Source organism: Lactuca sativa, chromosome 4 (assembly GCF_002870075.4).
Source record: "Lactuca sativa cultivar Salinas chromosome 4, Lsat_Salinas_v11, whole genome shotgun sequence".
NCBI lineage: Eukaryota > Viridiplantae > Streptophyta > Magnoliopsida > Asterales > Asteraceae > Lactuca > Lactuca sativa.
This window is the reverse complement of record NC_056626.2, coordinates 2166066-2192369: the sequence shown is the minus strand read 5'-3', so window position 1 is coordinate 2192369 and position 26304 is coordinate 2166066. Positions and strand designations below refer to the sequence as shown.

General features: G+C 36.8%; 1 protein-coding gene across 1 annotated transcript; it reads right to left on the bottom strand.

Annotated features, from left to right (window-relative positions):
* Window positions 1-279: 279 nt before the first annotated feature.
* On the bottom strand, window positions 280-1698 carry LOC111889837 (delta(3,5)-Delta(2,4)-dienoyl-CoA isomerase, peroxisomal). The gene is made up of 2 exons (XM_023885998.3): window positions 971-1698; window positions 280-821 (listed from the first exon to the last, which is right to left on the bottom strand). Exons 1-2 carry the CDS (start codon window positions 1608-1610, stop codon window positions 631-633), a joined length of 831 nt encoding a protein of 276 aa, XP_023741766.1. The 5' UTR covers window positions 1611-1698; the 3' UTR covers window positions 280-630.
* Window positions 1699-26304: the final 24606 nt, after the last annotated feature.

Genomic DNA, 26304 nt, shown 5'->3' with positions numbered 1-26304 from the left:
CCTAAAAAAAGTCGTGTTCTAGCCATCTTAAGTCATCAAGCATGGTTATGATAACTCACAATTTGGTATTGAACAGTACGATTATTGTATGAATAAGTAAACAACTTCACATAGTTTTGATTGAAATAATAAAACTACAATACAGTATTTCACAGTACAGCTGATGGATCCAGGCACATACACTCATAGAATTTCATACAAATACAATTATAGTTTACTAATTTCTTAATATAGAGAAACTTACATTTTCAGGTAACATTTCTTTTATGGTTTTATGGAGATTAAAACGATATCATATTATTTCAGAGTACAACAACATTTACACATTCTGGTCTTAGGGTATTAAGACTACAAACACAGTTACAAAAGAGAATATAGGATGTTCTGGGAGAACATTCATACATTTTCAAGGACCAAATGACATATTTCAATTAGAAACAAGTTATGAACTTAATTGTTGACAACAAAAAAGAGTTAATAATATAAAAAGTCCGATTGCTGATGTATGCCAAACTACGAACTGCACAAGGATAAAGACACACTTTTATTTATTGAAGCAGGATTACTGTTAGTATGAATAAGGGATTCATAAAATTAGCTGTGACAACCAAAATATATCATGAGATTGATTCAGAGCTTGGAAAATGAAGGTTTCCTGTTTTGTAGGCTTGCTGCTGCAACCTCCTTTAGATCATCGGATAAAAGCATAGAAGAGTTCCAAGTCGCAACATAATCCAAGCCTTGGCTCAACGACATGTCTCTACTTCTTACTAACACTGCCTTGGTCCCAATCACAGCAAGTGGAGATTTTGCAGCAATTCCTGCCAATTATCACAACACAGATTTCAATCGACTAATTAGTTGTTTCAGACCACTAATGTCATTTCATTCTGAAATGATATCAACCATCTTGTAAAGATAACAACAACAACAACAACAACATGTGATAATTAGATGAATTTGAACTCACCGTCTGCAATTGCTCCAACACCTTCATCCATATCCGGTTTAGAACCAAAAACCTTGGAAACAAGTCCTAACACCTTCGCTTCTGAACCAGAAAAAGTCCGAGCGGTCAGAGCCAACTCCATCGCATTACCATACCCTACAATCGCTGGTAACCTCTGAAGCGATCCGAGATCTGCCGTGATTGCCAAATCCACCTCCTTCACCGAAAAGAACGCGTCCTCCGTGCAAAACCTCATATCACAGGCACTGATTATATCAACTCCTCCACCAATACAAGCACCTTGAACAGCGGCGATCACCGGCTTCCGGCACTTCTCGATCGCCGTGATGGCTTTTTGCATAAACTTTATTTCTCTGCGGGATTTTTCCCCGGAACGTCCACGATCTGAAGGACTCTGGAAATCTGCGCTAATCGAGGCTAGTGTTTTTAGATCAATCCCTGAGCAGAAGTGCTTGCCTTTCCCGGATAACACGATAACGGCAACATTAGGGTTGTTGTCGAGAGACGAGAGAGCATTTGGGAATTCTGTGAAGAATTCGCGTGAGAGTGCGTTACTATGGCGTGGCCTGTTAAGGTAGAGTTTGAAGACGGAGGATTTTGGGTTTTCCTGAACGATTTCAATGGTCGTGTATTTCGCCATTTTCGGCCGCCAGCATCCACAACTCACCACAATTTGTCAATTCAAAAACAATTTGAGATAAAATTGCGGTGAGAACGGGTTTCTATACATAGGTTCATCTAACCTATCTATCTATTTATTTGTTTAATAAATAGCTTAAATAAAATTAATTAAATAAAATAAAATAGAGAAATTGAATGATCTAACACATATAAATCATCTTTAAAAAAAATTATAAATTTTTAAAAAATGATCGGATTGTTTGGAAAAGAGCATTCCAATGGGATCTCCAAAATGTCACAGAAGTGTTCCGAATAATAATTTTCTTTTATTTTTGTTTTGTTTATTGCAAAAATTTTATTTTTGTTTTGTTTATTGCAAAAAATAACAATGCTTGAAATCTTTAGAACTAACAAAAGCTATAATTATATAAAGTTAAATATGTTTTAAATAATAATACTAAAAAATGGACCTGTATTTTTTTCTTCGTTCCCTAAAAACTCTTCATCAATCGCTTATAATATGATGTGGAACATTCTTCGGTTGAACCCTCCATCGTACATGATTTCTCCGCGATTAGCATCTCTGTTAGGGCCAAGATCATGAACACTATTAAGGATCATCGATCTTCAAGAACTCTCAGGATCCCGAACATATTTGAGGATCCTAACCATTATCATTTATTTCCTAACATTTTTAACGGATACATTTCTAGTCTTTTTCTAACATGTGCAAAAATAGTCAACATAAAACTAATTTTTAACGAAGAAATGTTTACCAAACAGAAGACCAGAAAATACCAAGTCAATCCAACATGTTCATTTTTATTCTAGAGGATTGTTGAGTATTTGAGATATTGAAACTGATATGGCATATTTGGTTATTTAGGGAAGCCTTTTTAGGGTTAATCATTCTATGAATCCATACGATGCCTTTACAGTAGAAGTTCTTAATCGAGCTCTGCTAAGGCATTGATTTTATATTAGGTATTTATTTTATATTTATGGTAGATATTTAGTGTTCCCTATAAATAATCATTAGGTTTACTTTTGGTATAAGCTTTTTACCAGATTAGGGTTTTCTCTGTGCGTTCATCTCATAATCAATACATGAAAAACCTTTATCAGATTTCTTGCATATTGTGGTGATTGATTCTTGATTGTTCATGATATTTCGCATTCGTCATCTCGAATTTATTCCTAACAAGGATCCCGAAAATATCAGACTTATGGCTACTTATAATAGACTATAAATACACATGTACTTCGCACGCTATACACAATAAGAGCCACTACAATACTTATACTCGTTTACATACTTCCATTTTCTGTAATTCATATTTCAATCAATACAATTAAAAAAGGCAAGTAATCATTATCACCTCTTAAGGTTTTGTATCAGAGATCCTAGCAAGGATCAAGGGTTTTTTTTCCTTGTAAACCACTTGTGTAATTTTATTCTAATTTCAATAATCACTTCAACAGCAACACCACAACCCTTCCTTCACCTCGGTTGATATTCATTAGATTGATTTTTCGACCAAAACAAGTTGGCGCCCACCGTGGGGTCGTGGTGTTCATAATCCTCGAAAATCATCTCTTCACAACTAACGCTTTCTTTTTCCTATGTTCCCTCTGTTCCTATGAAAATCTTCCACCTCCTCCAATTTGACTCCCTGGTCAGAGGAAAACTTCTGATGTACCAAATACTAACACTCCTCCAGTTGTTCCAGGATCCCTGGGATCCTCCTGCGTCGGTCTCTAATAACAAACTCTTCTCCATGATGAAAACATTGACACAACAAGTGGCTCAGCAACAGGATGACAACATAACACTGCTTAAGGAAGTGGAAAGAATAAGGGTAGAGATTTGCAAATCTCAGGAGGCGACACCCTCAATCTTGCATCCAAGGATCCTTAATTTCAAAAACACAGGATCCCTAGGTAAACACCTAGAATTGACAGGTCCAACATCCGTTGCTACCCAACAGGGAGAGCAATCCTAAGCATCCAAACTCCTGTGACCTATGTGATGGATTCTAGCCATATGAACATTCCTATGTGCACATGCAAACCCTAATGCTTGGATCTAGGTTTCTCTAATTGAACATACATTGAATCCAAGACTTCTAATGGCTAATATACAATAACTACAATATGAAATAAGAGATTAGAAGTTTACCTTGAATCACTTGCTTGATCTTGTTGTCCTTGAGGCTTTAGAGTCACAATTGTCACTCCTCTAATGGCTTACAAACACCAACTAGCAAGAAGATGATTTAGGAGAGAGGAGAGGGAATCAAATCGGCCAGGGTTTCTACTCAAAGCATAAGTCACGAATTCCCTTAGCCCTAGGGGTCTATTTATACTTGTAAGGCTCCTAGGATTTTGATGGGTTTTAGTCATAAGACATCCTATGTGCTCATACAAACCCTAATGCTTGGATCTAGGTTTCTCTATTGTACATACTTTGAATCCAAGACTATAAACCCTAATTCTAGCATATGGAAATCGATATTAACATATAATTAGGTTTATGATATTACCTTGATTGTTATGTAGCAATAACAATCCCAATTCCTCCTTGAATTGACTTTGGAAGGCTTAGAGTCACAAGTGTCACTCCTCTAATGGCTTACAAACACCAAGAGCAAATGGAGAAGGTATAAAGAGAGAGGAGAGGTATAAGATTTCATCCCTAAGAAGCCTTGGGAAGGTCTGGACGAAATCAAGAGCCAAAGGGGTGTTTATATAGGTGTAGAGATAGGGTTTCAGTCCTTATCCTTATCTAGTTGCTTGCTCACCAAGCAACCCATAAGATAAGTCTTGAATCCTTATCATGGTCGAATTCTAAGGCCTTATCACCTCAAATTCGTCCAAACTATCCTTAGGATAATCCTTACCTTATTTTGTAACTATCACATAATTACAATTCAGCCCCTCTAGTTTAATTAATTACATTTGATCACAAAATTAATTCTTAATTAATTATTGACCAATATTAATTAAACAAATATGATTTCTCCTTTAATATATTATTCTTATAACACATTAATAAATCATAATAACCTCTCTCTCTATTTATTTCTCCAATCAAGTTGCTTTGGAGAAGGCAACCCAAAAGGACCATGCACCATCGGGTCAAGTACATATCAAAATAGTTATGGACTTAGACACTAATCCAACAGTCTCCCACTTGGATAAGTCTAATAACTATTATGCGTATGACTTCAGATCCTGATCTGCAATCGTAGCTTTCCAAAGCCGCTATCAACTCTGATCCTATCAGATACGCGTGTCCTTAGATAAGGGATCATATATTCCTCCATTCTAGATATCGTATGAGACATGATTTCTAATCATTCTCTTTGTACTATATCTCGATTCCCGATTTATGACGACTGACTAATTGAACAAATCAAATTAGCCCTAGCCCGACCGAGCATTTACGTTTGTCATCACTAAACCATCGAGGGGCCCAAAGATATCGCTTGTATCCTTCTTTGGATAAAAGGAACGGATAAACTTTGATACAATGCTTGCTTGCACTCACTTACCGAATTACACACAACAATATGTTTTATAACACCAAGTTACTAGTGCGTTTACATATTATCAATGTGCAACCGATTTGCAAGATACAACTCACACATCTCAGTTTTAAGAATATAAGATGTTATCGTCTCACCAATCACTCGTGATACAATTCATGGAGTGATCCAAGTGAGCGTGGGTTTAATCCAATGCTCAAATCACATTCATAAGCACTCATGAACGTTGCAGCAAACATTTGCTTATGTCTAATACACTTTTGACAATCCACACACCAATTCACGACAGTCTTCTTTCATATCTACTTCTAACATATGAACGACTGTGGCCCGTTTGAATATTTGATTATTCTTAATAAACTCAATTATTCTGGAAGTCAAAACATGCAAATGTGAAACACAAGAATAATACTAATCCCATATGGCCTCAAACCTTTGAGTATAAATAAAACGCCTTTTATTTATCACCATATTGATTACTCATTATTTGTCGTTTCGGGTAATCAACTTCTTACTTGAATTACAACACTTGTCCCATGCTCCTAGCATGCACACTTACTTTGTGAAATAGATCACATTGAACACATTTCCAATCATTCTCATTTCACAACTCCAAATCCTTTTCATAAGTGAAAGAATATCAAATTCTTGCTACTTGTAGAATATGCTAGATTTTAACATTTTATGTAATGATCCTTTTGTGATTTCACTGCACCAAAGTCACAAAGGCTATTGCCAATGATATTACAAAGTCCACTATCAGACATTGTTACAAGACGATTCCTTATATAGTTAAAGTTTTCTGCCAATGATATTACATTCCTTTGAACATCCTTTTGCATAAAAGTTTCTAATCTAGACATAGATTTTCAATATTCAATTCCCAATATGGACATGCTTCCATAATTTCCATATGACAATTCATTCTTAATAGAATCTTTTCTATTCATAATAATGTCGATATGGTCCATCCAATACCATGCTTCCAACTACTTACAAGCGACCAATCCTCGTCAAACTTTGGATTGTCCTTTGATAGTTGTTTAATTATTTTAGTCAAATCCAATTCTAGTCCATTTTCCCTCTAAATGCGCTCGACATTTGGAAAATTTTAGAATGGTCAAACATTAAAGCATTTGCAATCGATCCTATACCCGAAGCGTATGGGACACGACACATAATGTTTTATTTGCTATGTTCTCAAAATTCGAATTGTGAAGAGGAATGCCATAATCATAATCGAAATTTTAAGAACACACTATGTACCCTTTACTAAATTTATTAACATTTCTCAACCTAAGCCTTTAGATTTGAAATGAAGCATAATATTCTCTCCCTTAATTATAGCAAAACAACTATTCCATCCTTACAACTTTGCAAAGAATGACTCTTGTTTTTTATAATTAATATTGCCAACTTGCAATACTTTCCTTAATAATCATACAATCATAACATTTATGCTCCCACTATCATGATGATTATTATAAAACATAACACTTATGCTCCCACTAGCTTCGACATGTATTCATAAACATCTTAACTTTCAGAAAAACAATGCTTATTGAATTTCTTAAGTTCATGTTTCTCATACTTAGTGCTTTGATAATCTTTTATCAAGGCTTCTTGAACTTATACACCTTTGCCTTCGATAGTTCATATGTGTGTCTAAACACTTAAGACTAATTGCCAAACCTCACAATTCAAATTATGGAAAGGGATACCATAACCATAATCGAATTCGAGAATGCAATTTTACAATCACTATCTTCTTAAATCTTTCTTAGTGAAAGCATTTCCTCACAATCATTTTCATGAAGGAGGAAATATTATGACACTTAGATTTAAACGGTGTATTTGTTCCTATCCATGTGAATTTGTTAAAACCAAAGCTTACGACAAATTCAAACTCATATGGATCGGACTTTCTTGATCTCGATTTCTTGCCTTTATGGTAGCACAGCTGCCCACCATGTCTTCCAAGTAGTTAAGCAGCTCACCTTTTCTTATCAATGTACTTTCCATTGATCAAGGTCCTTGCCTTTTGTGCATTCAAATGAGAACTCATAGGACTCACATGCATAATTAACTCGATTGGAATGGCACAGAAACAAAATAATGTCAACACGATAGGTTGTAAACCTCAACTCGTGTGCTAGTGATGATTGATAAGGTTTATTTGATTTGTTCTTGAAACCTTTCAAGACCATTAAGACTCCCACTGACTCCTTGACATATAAGATTCTCTTGTCAAAACATTTCTTGACAAACAAATATTCAAGAGTTAGTGTAGCTTTTATCAAAACTCTTCATAAATTGGTCCTAGTTGGTCTTTGTCTTATCCAAGACATCACAACTTTCCACATTTGATGAATGTTACAAACCTTTTTAATACTTTTCACTCAATGTCACAATCTTAACTTTAAGACTTGTTATTGGAACGAAGTATGATTGACTTCGTGATTTAACCATTTCTTCAATTCTTGATTCCTCTTCTTAAACATACAATTGTACTAAGACTTACTTAGAGGATCAATTGAGATATGATTCTTAATCATTAAGACCTATCATAAAGCATAAAAGCTACTCTCCCTTCTTCTTAGAATGGAGAAACTTTTATCTTTCTGCCTACTTGATTCTTCTTATTCGTTCTGCTATTGGTTTAAACTTTTTTTAATCAATTCATAATTACACTTAATCTTGTAAGTATAATCATGTCGAATATCATTGTTACTCTTATGGTGGACTTGATCAACGCGCAACTTTGTGTATTCGATCTCCAAGTCCTTCACTTGATACTTTGTCAACGAATTAGTCTAATTTCCAAATATGAAATTTCTCATTCATCATGCAACCAAGTTGCGTGATTGATATGTGTATTTTTATATATATTTTTATACACTTTATCTTAATATTTTAGCCTTATTTATTCTATTTTAGAACTAAAAAAGTACTCATAATGCTTTGAATTATGTTTTGCAGCTATTCGTTGCCGATAAAGCATAAAAGAAAAGACTGAAGCGGAAACCGGGTTTAGAAGCTAAAAGAAACAAAATGGTGCTGAGGTAGCGGTTACGCCCCGCGTACCTTAAGGTTACGCCCAGCGTACCTGCTTGCAATAGATATACTTGATCGCGTGATTATCTTGAGTACGCGCTGCGTAATTCTAAGTACGCCCAGCGTACTTAGGTCGGCCAGAAAGATTATAAATGTCGATTTGTAGCTAACCAGAGAGGGGGATTTGACTTCTAACCTAATTTAGTCGACAATTAACTTCTGTTAAGCCGTTTTGAGGGTCTAGAAGGCGGCCGGAAGGCCGTTAAGCTAACGGAAGCGGAAATCGGAAGGATTGGAGAGCGGATACATGTTGATTATCATATGGTTTGCTGACGTGACCATGTTTAGCATTCTATTGTGGTACTTTTCTGTATTTAGTTTCTGATTTAGGTGTAAAAACCTTTTACTTTGTGTTTATGATTGAATGAAGCTTTGATTATTAGACTAATTGCTATATTAAGTAGTTTATTTGTGTTTAATTTATCTTGCCAAGCTTGTTAAAAGATCCTTACGTGTTAATGATGATTATTTTCTGTTAATTGTTAAGTGAATTAAGTTGTATGAATATCTGCTTGATTTACTTGTCTCTTATGATTTTTGATGACCATCGAGATTATAAGACTAGGAATAACGAATGTGAAACTAGGATTAATTTGAGAATAAGTAAGTTAATGTGTGAGCCTTGTTTGATGACCATCAACAAGAGGTTGATTAAATGTCTACATTGATTAACTATATTTACAAGTCTTGCTTGATACGAACTGAACACTAGGAAGCATGTTAGTTTAATCAACTGATCACTGTTTGAATTGACTTGTTTGCTAAAGGATTAGTTATAGTGAACGCGAATCTAATCATTTTAGGAATCGGTGAACATTGAATAAATGAATTTGTGTATGCAATTGTCTATGTTTTAAAGTGTAATTTATCTAAACCAAAGTACCTGAAGAGATTTGCTTTCCTGTTAGTTTATCGAGAATTGTTAATTGTTAGTTTGAGATTTATTAAACCATTTTCTTTATTATTTCCGTGTGATCTATAACCTATAATCAAATATATTAAATTAATCCACCGTTCCCTGTGATCGACACCCGACTTACCTAAGCTATACTGTAATCTGACTAGGTACACTGCCTATAAGTGCATAGATAGTCTAAGTTTGTTAGGTTATAAATATTAAAATTAGTGGGTACTTTTGTGCACATCAAGTTTTTGGCGCCGTTGCCGGGGAACGGCTTGTCATTAATTTATTTTATTTGATTATTCGTTATTTGTTTTTAGTTAGTTTTTATTTTTAGTTTGATTTTCGATGATATCATTTCACTTGTCGGGAAGGTTCTTGTTTTTATTTTGCAGGAATTTGGGATTGTACACATTGCTTGACTTTACTTTTTGCATGGGTTTCGGGAATGAAAGCGACTAGGGAATTCTTGACCTGCTTAGCCTACTACTTTGTTGATTTGTCCAACTCAATCCATGAGGCGTAGTATAGCAAGGCGTATTGTGGTGGTTAAGTGGAAGACCGAGCTCTTGCTGTTCTTGACTAGTTAGGTCACTTCTTGTTCCGCTTTTAGTTAAAGGTGCAAGGAAAACAAGGGAAATATTCTAACGGGTCCCGAAAGCGGGTGTTTTCGCAAACCAATTCTTGCGTGCAAAGGTTTTTGATCAACCATTGTGGTTTGATCTTGACAAAGATAAGTGATTATGACATCTCAATTTTTTTTTATCACTCATCGTGAAGTCATCATTAGCTTAAGAAATTAAAAAGAAAAAAAATAAATAAGTTTTAAGTCCCCTAGATTAAATAATTAAAAAGAAAAAAAAGTTAAATTAAAGAAAAAGGAAATTTTCAAAACTACGCCCCGCGTAAGTTATATTACGCCATGCGTAATGAGCCCCGAATCGCGAATGAACATTTCAGGGGGATGGGGTTACGCCCCGCGTACCCTTGTGTTACGCCCCGCGTACATCAGCGACCAGGTATATCTCTTGACCCGTTGACTTCTTCTTTATTCTTTTCACATCTCTTCTCTCGCACACGAACTGTGACGGCCAAGAGCTCCTAAACATTTTCGATTGTGCTTCCTTTCTTGTTAAATCCACCACACAAGTAAGTATTTAGGATACTCAATAGCTTGGATTTGTGTTTAATTCAAAGGAATAAGCTGCATTTAGCTTTTGCTTGAAATCTAGGGTTTGTATATTTTTCGAATTAGGGCCGATTTTGCAAATGTATGTGTTGAATAGGGCTTGAATGGACCGATTTCGTTTAATACATTAAACCCTCGAGCTTAATTTCGTCTTAATCCCGTCCCACAACCATCGATTTGACCTCAGGGACGACGCCATGCATAACCTGCTGATTTCGAGTTCTTTGACTACTTTATGCAGTTTCCCTAATTAAGTGGTTGTTAATTTTAAATAGTTACGAGATTATGGGAATGGAATTCTAAAGATAGTCCCGATTCTATCTTACAGCCTGTGGACCACGACATTTTAAAATTCTGTTGCCCCTGCTGTGTTGATTTTTAAGTTTGAATATGATTAGGGAACAAGCAAAAAGGAACCAACACAGATTCGTGCATCTGGACGTACGCCCAGCGTACGCTGGACGTACGCCCAGCGTACTGCCCTTATCCAGCTCCATTTTTTTTGGTTTAAAAATCTATTAATGCTGTGATATTTGGTTTGGTTTTGTGTTTTGTGTTAATGTGTGCAGATTATGGCTCGAAGGGCACAAAGAACCAACCCTCCCGAGGATGTGACCGATCATCGCTATTTACAATTTCCGCAAACACTGAACGATGCTACCAGAGCGCGTTATGTCACCAACTTGAGCTTGCTTCTCACAAAGGAGATTGACATTGCACCCTCATTCGACTGGGAGTTGGCTACCAGGACTGGACTCGCTGCATTGATCCAGGAGTTTTTGCAATTTACACACTCGGACGCGAGTGGTGTGGAATTGTTTGTGTGTCAGGGATGGGCGCGTTTGTTCAGGATCCAGGAGCCTGTGTATCGGGAGTTTTTGCTGGAGTTCTACGCTACAGTTTCCTATGATCCTAGGAAGCCACTCGATGACAGGACAGCCTTTGCTTTCAGACTGGGAGGAGTGAGCCGGGAATGCAGCGTGCTAGAGCTCGCGACTCGGGTAGGTATTTACACAGCCGACGAGACGAGGAGTGTCCACTTCCCGACATTCCTTGCTGACTGTCTCACGGAACGGCCAACGGACTATAATGAGAACACATTTTGGGCCGAGATTACAGGAGGAGTGTATACACCATCTACAGCTCGAGGGGGGATGATTCGGTCCACTACATACCGAATGTTGCACCGGTTGATTTCTATGTCTCTCACGCATCACAAGAATAGTGAGAGAGTGCCTTCGACAGACCTGTATTTCCTATGGGGACTAGTTACTCCAGGGAGGCACCTGAACCTTCCAGTTGCTTTAGCTGCATACTTGGGACGGAGGGCCAGGGGACTTAGGGGAGATAGCCCGATATGCGGAGGGCATTTTATCACACGGTTAGCTCGATCATACCAGTTGATGACACGTGAGATCACGAGATCGATGGTGTTTCATGACATGAGACCGATGAGTCTTCAGCTATTGGAGTCGATGCGCGTATTAGAGCGGGGAGGTGATGGTGTTTTGAGAGTTCGAGCAGATGATGAGGCAGATGAGGAGGGTGCTGCCGAGCCACAGCCGAGACGGGTCCAGCGGCGTCGACCTGCTCCTCGAGGAGCGCAGCAGGGACCTGAGCGGGAGATTGATATGCGCTATCTGGCTCAGGGCATTGATCGTCTTAGCGAGTATGTTGCACATGTGGACATGCAACAGCGGTGGTATGGGAATGCGTTGAACGCATTCTTTGCCCATCAGGGGTTTCAGTATTCGGTTCCCTTTCCACCACCATTCCAGTCACGATTTGATGGGGCCGGTACTTCTGGGACACAGCCACATGATGATGGAGATGACGAGTGATCCTTTTTATTTTGTTTTATTTGTTTTTTTTGTTATTTTTAATTTAGTTTAGTTTTTAGTATTTGGTATGTAATTAAACTTTGATTTAGTTTGATTTAGTTTGTTTTCCATGTTGATGCTCTTTGGTTGTTTAGATTTCTGCAGAATTTTCGCCCTTAGGAAGCTGGCAGTAAGTTCAGCAGCTAGGTCCGACTGTTGCGAGAGAGAGCGGTATGAGAGTTGAAGATTATAGTCGAGACCCACGATTTGTCATAAGTGTGGGGTGCATATTTATGAGCGATCGTTTTGAAGATTGGCATTGTTACGATGTTTTGACTCTTATAATATGGATGAGCAGTTCCCATACTATAGAATTTTATTTCGACGCGAGGAAGGAGTATCGTCCCGGCTGCCACGACATGGTAGACACTTTCCTATGTTATGGGGGATTTTTCATCGCGAGTAGAGGATGTCATTCTTGACGAGACGACGTGGTCGACACTTTCCCACGTCATGGTTACTATACTTTGCATTTATTTGCAATATTTTGCACCACATTTTTGAAGATGGCGGTCTTGATTTTATTTTTCGGCAAATTCAGAGGCAGCAGTTCCAGTTTTGAGTCTTTCGGCAAAATTTGAAGCAACTTGTAGCAGCCCCATTCGATCTCGCCACAGCTACCCAGGGGAGTCTGTTCCTTTTTCTCCCTTTTTATGTTCTTAATTTGTTTTAGCATAACAATGAGGGCATTGTATGAAATAAGTGTGGGGTAGGGGATCGGTAAAAGTAAATTAAAATTAAGAGAAAAAAATGAAATTGCTAGAATTTGGAAAATTTAAAAATTTTAAAACTTGAAATAATAGTTTAATTTAGAAAAATCTAGTGATAATTTAAATTTTGCTAATATTGTATGAAATGATCCGATAAGAACTCAAATGTTTAGTTGAGCCAATATACATTATAGTGCATTTGTGGCCTCCCTTATTTTAGTGAAATCATGGAACAAAAACACAACCCCGCTTGGTTTGAGGAATGCAATAGGTTTAGCAGCCTAAACCTGAAATGTATCCAGGAAAATTATTATCATTAACCAATAAAGGTTGAGGTTGAGCGCCTCTGCTTAAGCATGTAGGGTTTTGAGTGAAAAAAAAAGTGAGTTACATGTGAAAAAAAAAAGAGAGAAAAGAGAATTACGAAAAAAGTTGAATTTTGGAGCAAATAAAGTAAAGATCAAAAGATCAAAATTCTGAAGAAATTCAAAAAGTTGAAGATACCAGAAATCAATTCAAATAAGGTGTTGAATTCAAAGAAATATAAGATCAAAATGCCAAAGAAATGAAGAATTCAAATAAAGCTCCATAGTGGTATCGGAAAGTTGTAATTTTCTAGAATATGTATGCTTAGGTTGCTCAACTAAAAATACCTTGAGGTTAGGAGGTTTTCTGCGGATGGATTCGGAGGGTTGCATAAAATGAGCATTGTTCGGAAAAAGTGGGCGAATGTTTATGAAGATTGTGAGTATTTAAAATATGGGGGGGGTACTTTAGGAAAATAGTAGACACAAATGTACGCGTTGAGGTTTTGGCATAATGGCTGAGTTTTAAATGGATTGTTTAGTGCGATATTGGTAAAATAAAAGTGAATTTGCTTGGGGGCAAGCAAAGGCTAAGTGTGGGGTATTTTGATATGTGTATTTTTATATATATTTTTATACACTTTATCTTAATATTTTAGCCTTATTTATTCTATTTTAGAACTAAAAAAGTACTCATAATGCTTTGAATTATGTTTTGCAGCTATTCGTTGCCGATAAAGCATAAAAGAAAAGACTGAAGCGGAAACCGGGTTTAGAAGCTAAAAGAAACAAAATGGTGCTGAGGTAGCGGTTACGCCCCGCGTACCTTAAGGTTACGCCCAGCGTACCTGCTTGCAACAGATATACTTGATCGCGTGATTATCTTGAGTACGCGCTGCGTAATTCTAAGTACGCCCAGCGTACTTAGGTCGGCCAGAAAGATTATAAATGTCGATTTGTAGCTAACCAGAGAGGGGGATTTGACTTCTAACCTAATTTAGTCGACAATTAACTTCTGTTAAGCCGTTTTGAGGGTCTAGAAGGCGGCCGGAAGGCCGTTAAGCTAACGGAAGCGGAAATCGGAAGGATTGGAGAGCGGATACATGTTGATTATCATATGGTTTGCTGACGTGACCATGTTTAGCATTCTATTGTGGTACTTTTCTGTATTTAGTTTCTGATTTAGGTGTAAAAACCTTTTACTTTGTGTTTATGATTGAATGAAGCTTTGATTATTAGACTAATTGCTATATTAAATAGTTTATTTGTGTTTAATTTATCTTGCCAAGCTTGTTAAAAGATCCTTACGTGTTAATGATGATTATTTTCTGTTAATTGTTAAGTGAATTAAGTTGTATGAATATCTGCTTGATTTACTTGTCTCTTATGATTTTTGATGACCATCGAGATTATAAGACTAGGAATAACGAATGTGAAACTAGGATTAATTTGAGAATAAGTAAGTTAATGTGTGAGCCTTGTTTGATGACCATCAACAAGAGGTTGATTAAATGTCTACATTGATTAACTATATTTACAAGTCTTGCTTGATACGAACTGAACACTAGGAAGCATGTTAGTTTAATCAACTGATCACTGTTTGAATTGACTTGTTTGCTAAAGGATTAGTTATAGTGAACGCGAATCTAATCATTTTAGGAATCGGTGAACATTGAATAAATGAATTTGTGTATGCAATTGTCTATGTTTTAAAGTGTAATTTATCTAAACCAAAGTACCTGAAGAGATTTGCTTTCCTGTTAGTTTATCGAGAATTGTTAATTGTTAGTTTGAGATTTATTAAACCATTTTCTTTATTATTTCCGTGTGATCTATAACCTATAATCAAATATATTAAATTAATCCACCGTTCCCTGTGATCGACACCCGACTTACCTAAGCTATACTGTAATCTGACTAGGTACACTGCCTATAAGTGCATAGATAGTCTAAGTTTGTTAGGTTATAAATATTAAAATTAGTGGGTACTTTTGTGCACATCAGTGATTCCAAATTTCTGTCCAATTGAAACTTGGGCGATGAGAAACTCTCCCTATTTGTTAAATTTTCGACATTTCCATAACTAAGAATCAAATCCATTATTGCTAATAATAGAAACATCCAAACATCAATTTTTCATATACGCCATTGCAAGGATAAATAAATAATATCAAAATTTATTTTATTGCGGAAAAAATTTTGTCCTTACAATGCAATTCATTGAAAAAACATGCTAATACATCTTTCTTAGCAATCTAATTTTAACTCTAAGTAGTAGCTCAAGAATCTAATCTTCGAGAAATGCGATCGAAATCCATTCCTTCACGGTTAGATTTTGCTCACTTCTTCCCTTAAGCTTCCTTTCTTTTCTTCGATCCTACAAAACATCAATTGTAATCTTATCACATTATGTATTAAGAATCTAGAATAGAAGCTTAAAAGAGTTAGTCAATGGATTTTACCTAAAGCAAAGCCATACGTTTTGACTCTCCCATCTCTTAGATCTCTTAGGTAAATAGGGCAACTTCGTCTCCAATGCCCCTTCTCTTGGCAATAAAAGCAAATTAACTCTCTTGGAATACGACATGGAACTACTTCAGACATTGCCTTTCTCTTATGATCGGACTTTTCGATCATAGCATGTCTTTCATTGCCATTGTCTATATCCATGAAGGCAGATTCACCAATCAACTTTGCTTTTCTATTGCGCCAAACCATTGCTGATTCAGCAGCAATAAGCATATAGGTGAGATCTATAAGGGTCACGTCGCGGTTCATCATATAGTACTCTCTTACGAACTCACTATATGAGTTAGGAAGTGACTGAAGAACCCAATCAACAGCTATTTCCTCATAGACAACGGATCCCAATATTCTTAACCTATCAATGTGTGACTTCATCCCTATGACGTGTGCATACACCGACTTTCCTTCTTTATGTTTACTTGCCAAAAGGGCTTGAGTGATCTTGAACTTTTCAAGCCTTTGAACTTGTGGGTTAGGGAGAATGATTGGAGGAGGAGGAGGAAGTGAAGTATGATCTCTTGTTCCTCGATCGAATCATGGAATATCATCTTCATGTGGAATGCTTGTTCCACGGGATTTGAGAAGACCATAGTTGTCAAACTTTGACATCTACAATACGGGAGAAAACGAATTCAAGTTAGTTGCTTGAATGAGTCCTTAGCAAATCACTCAAATGAGATACTAAGGCTAGGACCCAACACAATATTCTACAACTTGGGAGAGGGATGCCGTAACCCTAATTGCAGAATATTTGAAGGTAAGTGAATGACGATTCACTAATTTCCACCACGAAAAACGAAAAAGAATTTAAGTTTTAAATCTATGAAAACTCCTAGATCCTTTGAGATTCATTGAACTTTCAATGGCATGTTTAAATCTCGATATGCCCCTCTTGTTTGTAACTGCGATGCCGAGTATCACAAAGCGGGTGTGAATAACCATGCAAACTTACATGGTGCCCTCACATGTTACAGTCACCTATTCGATGTGCCAGTAAACCACACACGCTCCACCGAACTATGACAAACATTGAGTCACCCTTTGCTACCTTTGCTTAGAAACATTTAGTGTGCCGGTAAACCACACACGCTCCACTAACGTCTTCGTAAGGGCACAAAGTGTAATTTCATGGAATTGCATCAATTCACTTTTGCCTAAGTAACTAAGATTGGGAATTTTATGAAAACATTTAGTTACTTTAGTAATTCATTATACTTATAATGGAAGGTTTTTGTCCCATCCTACCCGTTCGGCTAACGACCCTCCACTAGTCAAGAGTGCGGTGGGTAAGAGTGGATACCCATTCAATCGCCATTTTATAGGCAATTTCCTTAAACACCCCTTATAGACTAGCTTCGTGAATGAGGCCTACTAACGGTAAGACTGACTTTTACTCATACATATATATAGTGTTAGACTTTTAATGTTATATATAGTATAGGTTGTATTTTACACTTTTAAAATATTAGGTGGTCAAATTTAACAATTATACTTTTAATTCAATTAAATTTTAAACCAAAAACTTTATGGATTTATTAAACCTCTTTTAATTATACACCTTAATTAATTAATAAAACCATAAGGGTGTGATTTGAACTTTTTCAAAACTATAATAAGGTTTTAGAATTTAACATTCCTAATTAAACTTTTAATCAACTTTTAAATTCCAAAACTTGAGGGAAAGTTTTGAAACTTTTCAAAACAATTTAGTTTTAATCTTTCTTAAAAAATTTCGAATTTATGACATTTAAATTAAAAAAATTAAATATTAAAACTCTTGATTTAATAATTATCTTGAATTAGACTATTAATTTAATTATTAAATCATAAGGGATTATCTAAATCATGAGGATAATTACCATTTATACATTTAAGATATCCTAATACCTTAAATATCTCTATAGATTTCGAAAATAAGGATAGGATAATGCAAAATCTATAATTACCATATTTAACAATTAGAGGATAATTACAAGATATGGGATAATCCAAATCCCTAAAATTTAGGATCTTATCTTGGGGAGGAGGCTAATTTCGAAAATCAAGGGATTAAAACAAACCCTAGATTTTGAAATTTAAGGGTTTAAGGAAAGGATTTGAAGATCTTATTCAAACTCTTGCAAATTAGGGTTTGCAAACCCTAATCTCGAAAAAAAAACCTTAGCCTATTAGGGTTTATTGGCAATAAACCCTAATATGTCAAGTTATACAATTGAATTTTTCATACATATCAAGCATCAATACAATAGAAACCAGTCTAGGCTCTGATACCACTGATGGGTTTTAGTCATAAGACATCCTATGTGCTCATACAAACCCTAATGCTTGGATCTAGGTTTCTCTATTGTACATGCTTTGAATCCAAGACTATAAGCCCTAATTCTAGCATATGGAAATCGATATTAACATATAATTAGGTTTATGATATTACCTTGATTGTTATGTAGCAATAACAATCCCAATTCCTCCTTGAATTGATTTTGGAAGGCTTAGAGTCACAAGTGTCACTCCTCTAATGGCTTACAAACACCAAGAGCAAATGGAGAAGGTATAAAGAGAGAGGATAGGTATAAGATTTCGTCCCTAAGAAGCCTTGGGAAGGTCTGGACGAAATCAAGAGCCAAAGGGGTGTTTATATAGGTGTAGAGATAGGGTTTCAGTCCTTATCCTTATCTAGTTGCTTGCTCACCAAGCAACCCATAAGATAAGCCTTGAATCCTTATCATGGTCGAATTCTAAGGCCTTATCACCTCAAATTCGTCCAACCTATCCTTAGGATAATCCTCACCTTATTTTGTAACTATCACATAATTACAATTCAGCCCCTCTAGTTTAATTAATTACATTTGATCACAAAATTAATTCTTAATTAATTATTGACCAATATTAATTAAACAAATATGATTTCTCCTTTAATATATTATTCTTATAACACATTAATAAATCATAATAACCTCTCTCTTTATTTATTTCTCCAATCAAGTTGCTTTGGAGAAGGCAACCCAAAAGAACCATGCACCATCGGGTCAAGTACATACCAAAATAGTTATGGACTTAGACACTAATCCAACAGTCTCCCACTTGGATAAGTCTAATAACTATTATGCATATGACTTCAGATCCTGATTTGCAATCGTAGCTTTCCAAAGCCACTGTCAACTCTGATCCTATCAGATACGCGTGTCCTTAGATAAGGGATCATATATTCCTCCATTCTAGATATTCCTCCACTTGGATAAGTCTAATAACTATTATGCGTATGACTTCAGATCCTGATCTGCAATCGTAGCTTTCCAAAGCCGCTGTCAACTCTAATCAATCTTGTTCTTTAGATAAGGGATCGTACAGTCCTCTGTTTAGATATCATGCTGACAATTCTATGGAACTAATTTGTCTAGCATTTGGTTTCTCGATCTCCGATTTATTTGACATAAAACTTAATCGAACACATCAATTCAGTTCTGACCGGGCCCGGCACATAAGTCAAATCAAATCATCGAGCGTCCGAGATATCTCTTTTACCTTCTTAGGATAAAAGTAACAGATAAACTTCAACTTATATGCATTTACTTATTCATTAATCAACTATACACAACAATGCGTTTTATAACATCAAGTTACTGATGCGGTTTCGCATTATCAATGTACAACCAATTAACAAATAACAAACCATATATCTTGGTTTTAAGACCATATGATATTATCGTCTTGCGATCACCCTTTTATCACATTCCATAAGGTGATTCCAGCAAGCGCGGGTTTGTTCCAATGCTCAAAACTAGTTCATAAGCACTCATGAACGTTGCAGCAAACTTTTGCTATGTCTAATACCATTTAGACAATCTACACACCAATTCATGACAATCTTCATTCATACCTACTTCCAACATATGAACGATTGTGGACAATTTGAACAATTCGATTATTCTTAATAAACTCAATTATTCTGAAGTCAAAACATGCAAAAAATGAAACAATAGTTAAACAATTAACATAAGATAGTAACATTACTCATAAATAATACTCCTTTATTTAATCATCAAATATTAATTACATTTATCTATTACATTTTTCTACTACTATCTAATCTATACTAATATCATCCTTTAGCCCAATACTCCTAGTATGCTGCAATTGCTTAACCCTACTCAGTCCCTTCGTAAGCGGATCTGCTGGGTTATCTTCTGATGATATCCTCTTCACCACGAGTTGTCCTTCTTCTACACGATGTCTAATAAAGTGATATTTTCTGTCGATATGTCGAGATCTACCATGATCCCTCGGTTCCTTGGTCAAGGCAACCGCTCCTTCATTATCACAGAAAATCTCCATGGGCTCCTTTATGGCAGGTACAACTCCAAGATCACCGATGAAGTTCTTTAACCATATTTCCTCCTTCGATGCTTCGCTCGCTGCAATGTACTCTGATTCGCACGTTGAATCAGCTACGGTTTCCTGCTTGGAACTTTTCCAAGTCACTGCTCCTCCATTTAGGGTAAAGACCCAGCCCGACTGCGAACGGTAGTTGTTCCTGTCGGTCTGAAAGCTGGCGTCACTATACCCTCTCACCTTCAAGTCGTCACTCCCTCCGAGGACTAAGAACCATTCCTTCGTCCTCCGAAGGTACTTAAGGATATTCTTAACCGCAATCCAATGGGCTCTGCCAGGGTTCCCTTGATATCTACTAACCATGCTCAAAGCAAAGGCTACATCAGGGCGAGTACAAGTCATAGCATACATGATTGAGCCAACTGCGGAAGCGTGTGGTACTCGGCTCATTTCTGCTATTTCAGCTTCGATACTCAGACTTTGAGTCTTACTCAATTTGGCATTACTTTGTATCGGTAATTCTCCCTTCTTCGAGTTTTCCATACTAAAACATTTTAGTACCTTATCCAAGTAAGTGTTCTGACTAAGTCCTATTAGTCTCTTACTTCGTTCTCTCACTATCCTTATTCCCAAAATGTAGGAAGCCTCTCCGAGGTCCTTCATAGCGAAGCACTTCCTAAGCCAGGACTTAACTTCCTGCAGAGTCGGGACGTCATTTCCTATGAGTAGTATGTCATCGACATACAGAACGAGGAAGCTTACTGTACTCCCACTGGCTTTGACATATACACACGATTCATCTTCGCTTCGTACAAATCCAAGCTCTTTGAATTTCTCATCGAAGCAAAGATTCCATCTGCGAGACGCTTGCTTAAGTCCATAAATGGACTTCTCAAGCTTACACACTCTATTCGGATGCTTCGGATCGAAAAAACCCTCTGGCTGAGCCATGTAAACATCCTCAGCCAACTTCCCATTAAGGAAAGCGGTTTTGACATCCATTTGCCAAATCTCATAATCATGAAATGCGGCAATAGCTAGCATCACTCTAATAGACTTAATCTTCGCAACTGGTGAGAAGGTCTCATCATAGTCAACTCCGGGAGTTTGAGTAAAGCCCTTCGCAACCAATTGCGCCTTATATGTGTGTACGTTTCCATCCACGTCGGTCTTCTTCTTGAAGATCCATTTGCACCCGACGGTCTTACGTCCGGGCACATTATCAACCAAATTCCAAACTTGGTTGTCATACATGGACTGGATCTCGCTGTCCATCGCCTTTTTCCATTTCGCAGACTCCGGGCCTGCTATGGCTTCCTTATAGCTATTAGGTTCATCTAGATTTATTAGTGTACCATCACTAATATACGTATCCCCTTCGGTAGTAATATGAAAAACATAAAATTGGGGTTGAACTCTAACTCTTTCGGAACGTCTAAGAGGTAAGGACTCGTCAATTGGTTCAACTAGAGTTTCCTCCTCGGGTTTAGTGCCAGCGGTAGAGGTTCCTTCATCTATCGATTCTTGAATCTATTCAAGCTCGATTTGCCTCCCACTGTCCCCTTGGCTTATGAGTTCTCGATCTCGGAAAACTCCTCTCCTCGCAACAAAGACAACATTGTCCTTTGGTCTATAGAAGAGATATCCAAATGATTTCTGCGGGTAGCCGATGAAAATACATCGCTCACTACGAGGTTCAAGCTTGTCGTGAGTATCTTGTCTTACGAAAGCCTCGCAACCCCAAACCTTGATATGTGCCAACGAGGGAGCTTTCCCTGTCCACATCTCGTGAGGTGTTTTGGCAACCTTCTTAGTAGGGACTCGGTTAAGGATATGGGCGGCAGTCTCTAAGGCATACCCCCAAAAAGAGATAGGTAGTGAAGCACGACTCATCATAGAGCGAACCATGTCTAACAAGGTTCGATTACACCTTTCTGCCACACCATTCAACTGCGGTGTCCTAGGTGGCGTCAATTGTGAAACTATTCCACACTCCTTGAGATAATCGTGGAATTCAAGACTTAGGTACTCTCCTCCTCAATTTGATCGAAGCATCTTGATTTTCCTGCCCAATTGATTCTCCACTTCATTCTTGAATTCTTTGAACTTTTCAAATGTTTCTGATTTTTGCTTGATTAAGTAGATATACCCATATCTATTATAGTCATCGGTAAAAGTCACATAGAAGCAGTTCCCATACTTCATGGTTGATCTAAACGGTCCACATACATCGGTATGTATTAGGTCCAATAGACTTTCACCCCTTTCACACGTACTTGTGAAGGGTGACTTAGTCATCTTTCCTAGAAAACAAGACTCGCATGTGTCATCTTCCCTAAGGTCGAATGACTCCAACACTCCATCCTTTTGGAGTTGGGCTATGCGCTTCTTGTTGACATGTCCAAGACGACAATCCCACGAGGATGCTCTATCCATACCATTGGAAGAATCCATGCATAAATAATCATTTCCTAAGTTATCTACAATCATAACAGTTTCATAAATTCCATTACATGGTATTGCTTCAAAATATAAGACACCATTTAGATAAGAAAGAATAGAACCATTCTCATTACTAAAAGAAAATCTAAAACCTTGTCTAAACAAACCATGAAAAGAAATGATGTTTCTAGCCATTTCTGGCGAATAGCAACAATTGTTCAAATCTAAAGATAAACCATTCCTAAGAACTAGAGAATACACTCCAATCTTGGTCACAGGTGACGATCTTCTGTTCCCCATGATTAGATTTATTCTTCGATGCTCCACATCCCTATTTCTTCTTAGTCCCTGCAAATCAGAACAAATGTGGTAACCACAACCGGTATCAAGGAACCAAGAAATAGAATGAGATGAGTCATTAGATTTAATTGTATATATACCTACGAAAGATGGCTTGATCTTTCCTTCCCTGATGGCTTGCAGGTAGTCTGGGTAGCTTCTCCTCCAATGCCCTATTTTATGGCAATGATGGCACTCTGCCTCCTTAGGGTTAGGATAGGGTTTAGCAGGATCAACTTTGGTCCCACTAGAAGAGGAACCAACTCAGGACTTTCCCTTGCGGTGGCTCTTAGACGGAGCCTTCCTCCTCTTACCTCTTCCTTGCCTAATGGACAAAATAGGAGCAGTGGGTGGATTGGGAGCGGGTGCAACAGACTTGTCCTTGAGGTTGCTTTCAGCAACCCTAAGGAGACCTTGGAGCTTACTTAGGGTGACCTCTTCTTTGTTCATGTGGTAGGTCATCCTAAATTGATTGTAACACGGAGGCAAAGAGTGAAGCACCATGTCAATCTCCAAGTCTTCCCCAAAGTCAACATTCAACTTGCGAAGACGGTCGGCATACCTTTGCATCTTTTGCAGGTGCACGGTAAGAAATTCTCCATGACCCATTTTGGCGGAAATCATGTTAGTGAAAATCTCATAACGCTCTTGTCTCGCGTTTTGGTGGTATCTCTCCAACAAGTCTTGGTGCATTTCGTACGAATACATGTCCTCATAGGACTTTTGGAATTCGGCATTCATGGTGGCTATCATGATACAATGTACCTTCGTTGCATCACGTTCATGAGTCTCAAAAGCAGTCATTTCAGCCAGAGTAGCGATTTCTGGGTTGATTTTCTCAAGCTTCTCATCTAGGACATACTCCTTGTCCTCATAGCGAGCAATTATGCGAATGTATCTTATCCATTCGCTAAAGTCCGTTCCATCGAAAGTCACCTTTTGACAAAGGCTCATCAATGTGAATGAACTAGCAGCAGCGTTGTTTGCGTTCGACATCTACAAATAGAAAGGGCAAAGATAGATTATAATAGGAATCCCTAATTATCACCCAATAAGAAAAATTAGGGCTAGGATCCAACAACAATATTTACATATTAGAAAAGGGATACCGTAATCTAACATGCAAACAATTTGAAGGTAAGTGAATGACGATTCACTAATTCTCCATCATGAAAACATAACTTTAAGTTCTAAATGTATTGAGAATTCCTAGGTTTTGATGAGATTTATTGAAACTTTTCAATGGAATGTTTAAATCTCGATATGCCCCTCTCGTTTGTGATTGGGATACCGAGGATCACAAAGTGGGTGTGAATTACCATGCAAATTCACATGGTGCCTTCATTGTAACGATCACCTATTCGATGTGCTGGTAAACCACACACGCTCCATCGAACTATGATAAACAATGAATCACCCTTTGACACCTTTGCTTAGAACCAATTAGTGTGCTGGTAAACCACACACACTCCACTAACTTCTTAGCAAGGATGCAAAGTGTAATTTCATGGGATTGCATCAATTCACTTTTCCTAAAGTAACTAAGATTGGGAAATTTTGAAAAACATGTAGTTACTTTGTATTTCATATTATACTTTTAATGAAGATATGAGGTTGCCCCATCCTACCCGTTCGGCTAACGACCCTCTACCGATCAAGCAAGCGGTGGGTGTGAGTGTATTAACGGTAAGACTAGCATTTTAATTATAGGCAGCAGCCTATAATTAAGCGCCATTTTATAGGCAGCAGCCTTATACCCACCTTATAGACCGGCTTCGTGAATGAGGCTTACTAACGGTAAAACTAGCATTTTAATTATACATATATATATATATATATATATATATATATATATATATATATATATATATATATATATATATATATATATATATATATATATATATTAATCTTGTAATATTACATTAGTATAGGGTTGAATTTTAAACTTGAAAAAATTCTAGGGTTTGAAATTTAAATTGTCTAAATTAAACTTTTAATTACAAAACATAAATTTCAAAACTTGAGGGCAAGTTTTAAATCTTTTCAAACATGGGGATCAAATAACAAATAATCTAAATTAACAATTAATCACATAATTATTCATATTTGATTTATTTAATGATTTCTTGCAAAACAATTTACCAATTAAATTAAAATAATTAATCAATTATCACATAAGGAAATAAATATTTTATTAATTGATAAATATCTTCAATTAGGTCAAGAATATACTCATATATATATCATAAAATCGGATTTATATTGATCTAATATGATTAAGGCAAGTATCTCAAAGATAAACAGCAAGAAATCCCGAAGTTTCCTTTTTCTGACGCTCGAACTCCCCGAGTACCCAGATGGACTCGCCGAGTTAAGCCTACTCGCCGAGTACCACCATGGGACTCGCCGAGTTCATCAGGCAGAGGACAAAAAAACAATTTTTTAAGCAACAAACAAGCAATCAATGCATCAATTCAATAGAAACCAATCTAGGCTCTGATACCACTGATGGATTCTAGCCATATGAACATTCCTATGTGCACATGCAAACCCTAATGATTGGATCTAGGTTTCTCTAATTGAACATACATTGAATCCAAGACTTCTAATGGCTAATATACAATAGCAACAATATGAAATCAAAGATTAGAAGTTTACCTTGAATCACTTGCTTGATCTTGTTGTCCTTGAGGCTTTAGAGTCACAATTGTCACTCCTTTAATGGCTTACAAACACCAACTAGCAAGAAGATGATTTAGGATAGAGGAGAGGGAATCAAATCGGCCAGGGTTTCTACTCAAAGCATAAGTCATGAATTCCCTTAGCCCTAAGGGTCTATTTATACTTGTAAGGCTCCTAGGGTTTCACCCTTAAACCCTAATTGGATAACTTAAGCCCTAAGCAATCCAATTCCTTTCCATGATAAGCCTTGGATGATTTTATGGCTATCCTTAGCCCTAGAAATCGTCCACTCCTTATCCATAAAGGATATATAGCCCAAAGTGCAACTATCAAACAATTGACAGTTTATATCCTTTTATTTAATTAATCTCTTTAAGTCACCAAATTAATTCCTAATTAATTTATGACTTATATTAATCAAATAACAATATTATTATTCTATTATATTATTATTATAATATAATATTCCTTCTCTCATTATAAATCATCCTGTCAAGTTGCTATGGTGAAGGCAACCCAAAAGGACCATGCTTAACCGGGTCAAATACTTGCCTAATATAGTTGCAGCCTTAGACACTATTCCAACATTAACCGGGTCAAATACTTGCCTAATATAGTTTCAGCCTTAGACACTATTCCAACACCATGATCTTGACGAGACCTTCAGTACCCCTAATAAAAGAAATTTTGGTAATTTCCTTAACAATAACACTATTAATGCTAACTATACGGATCTTGATGCCGG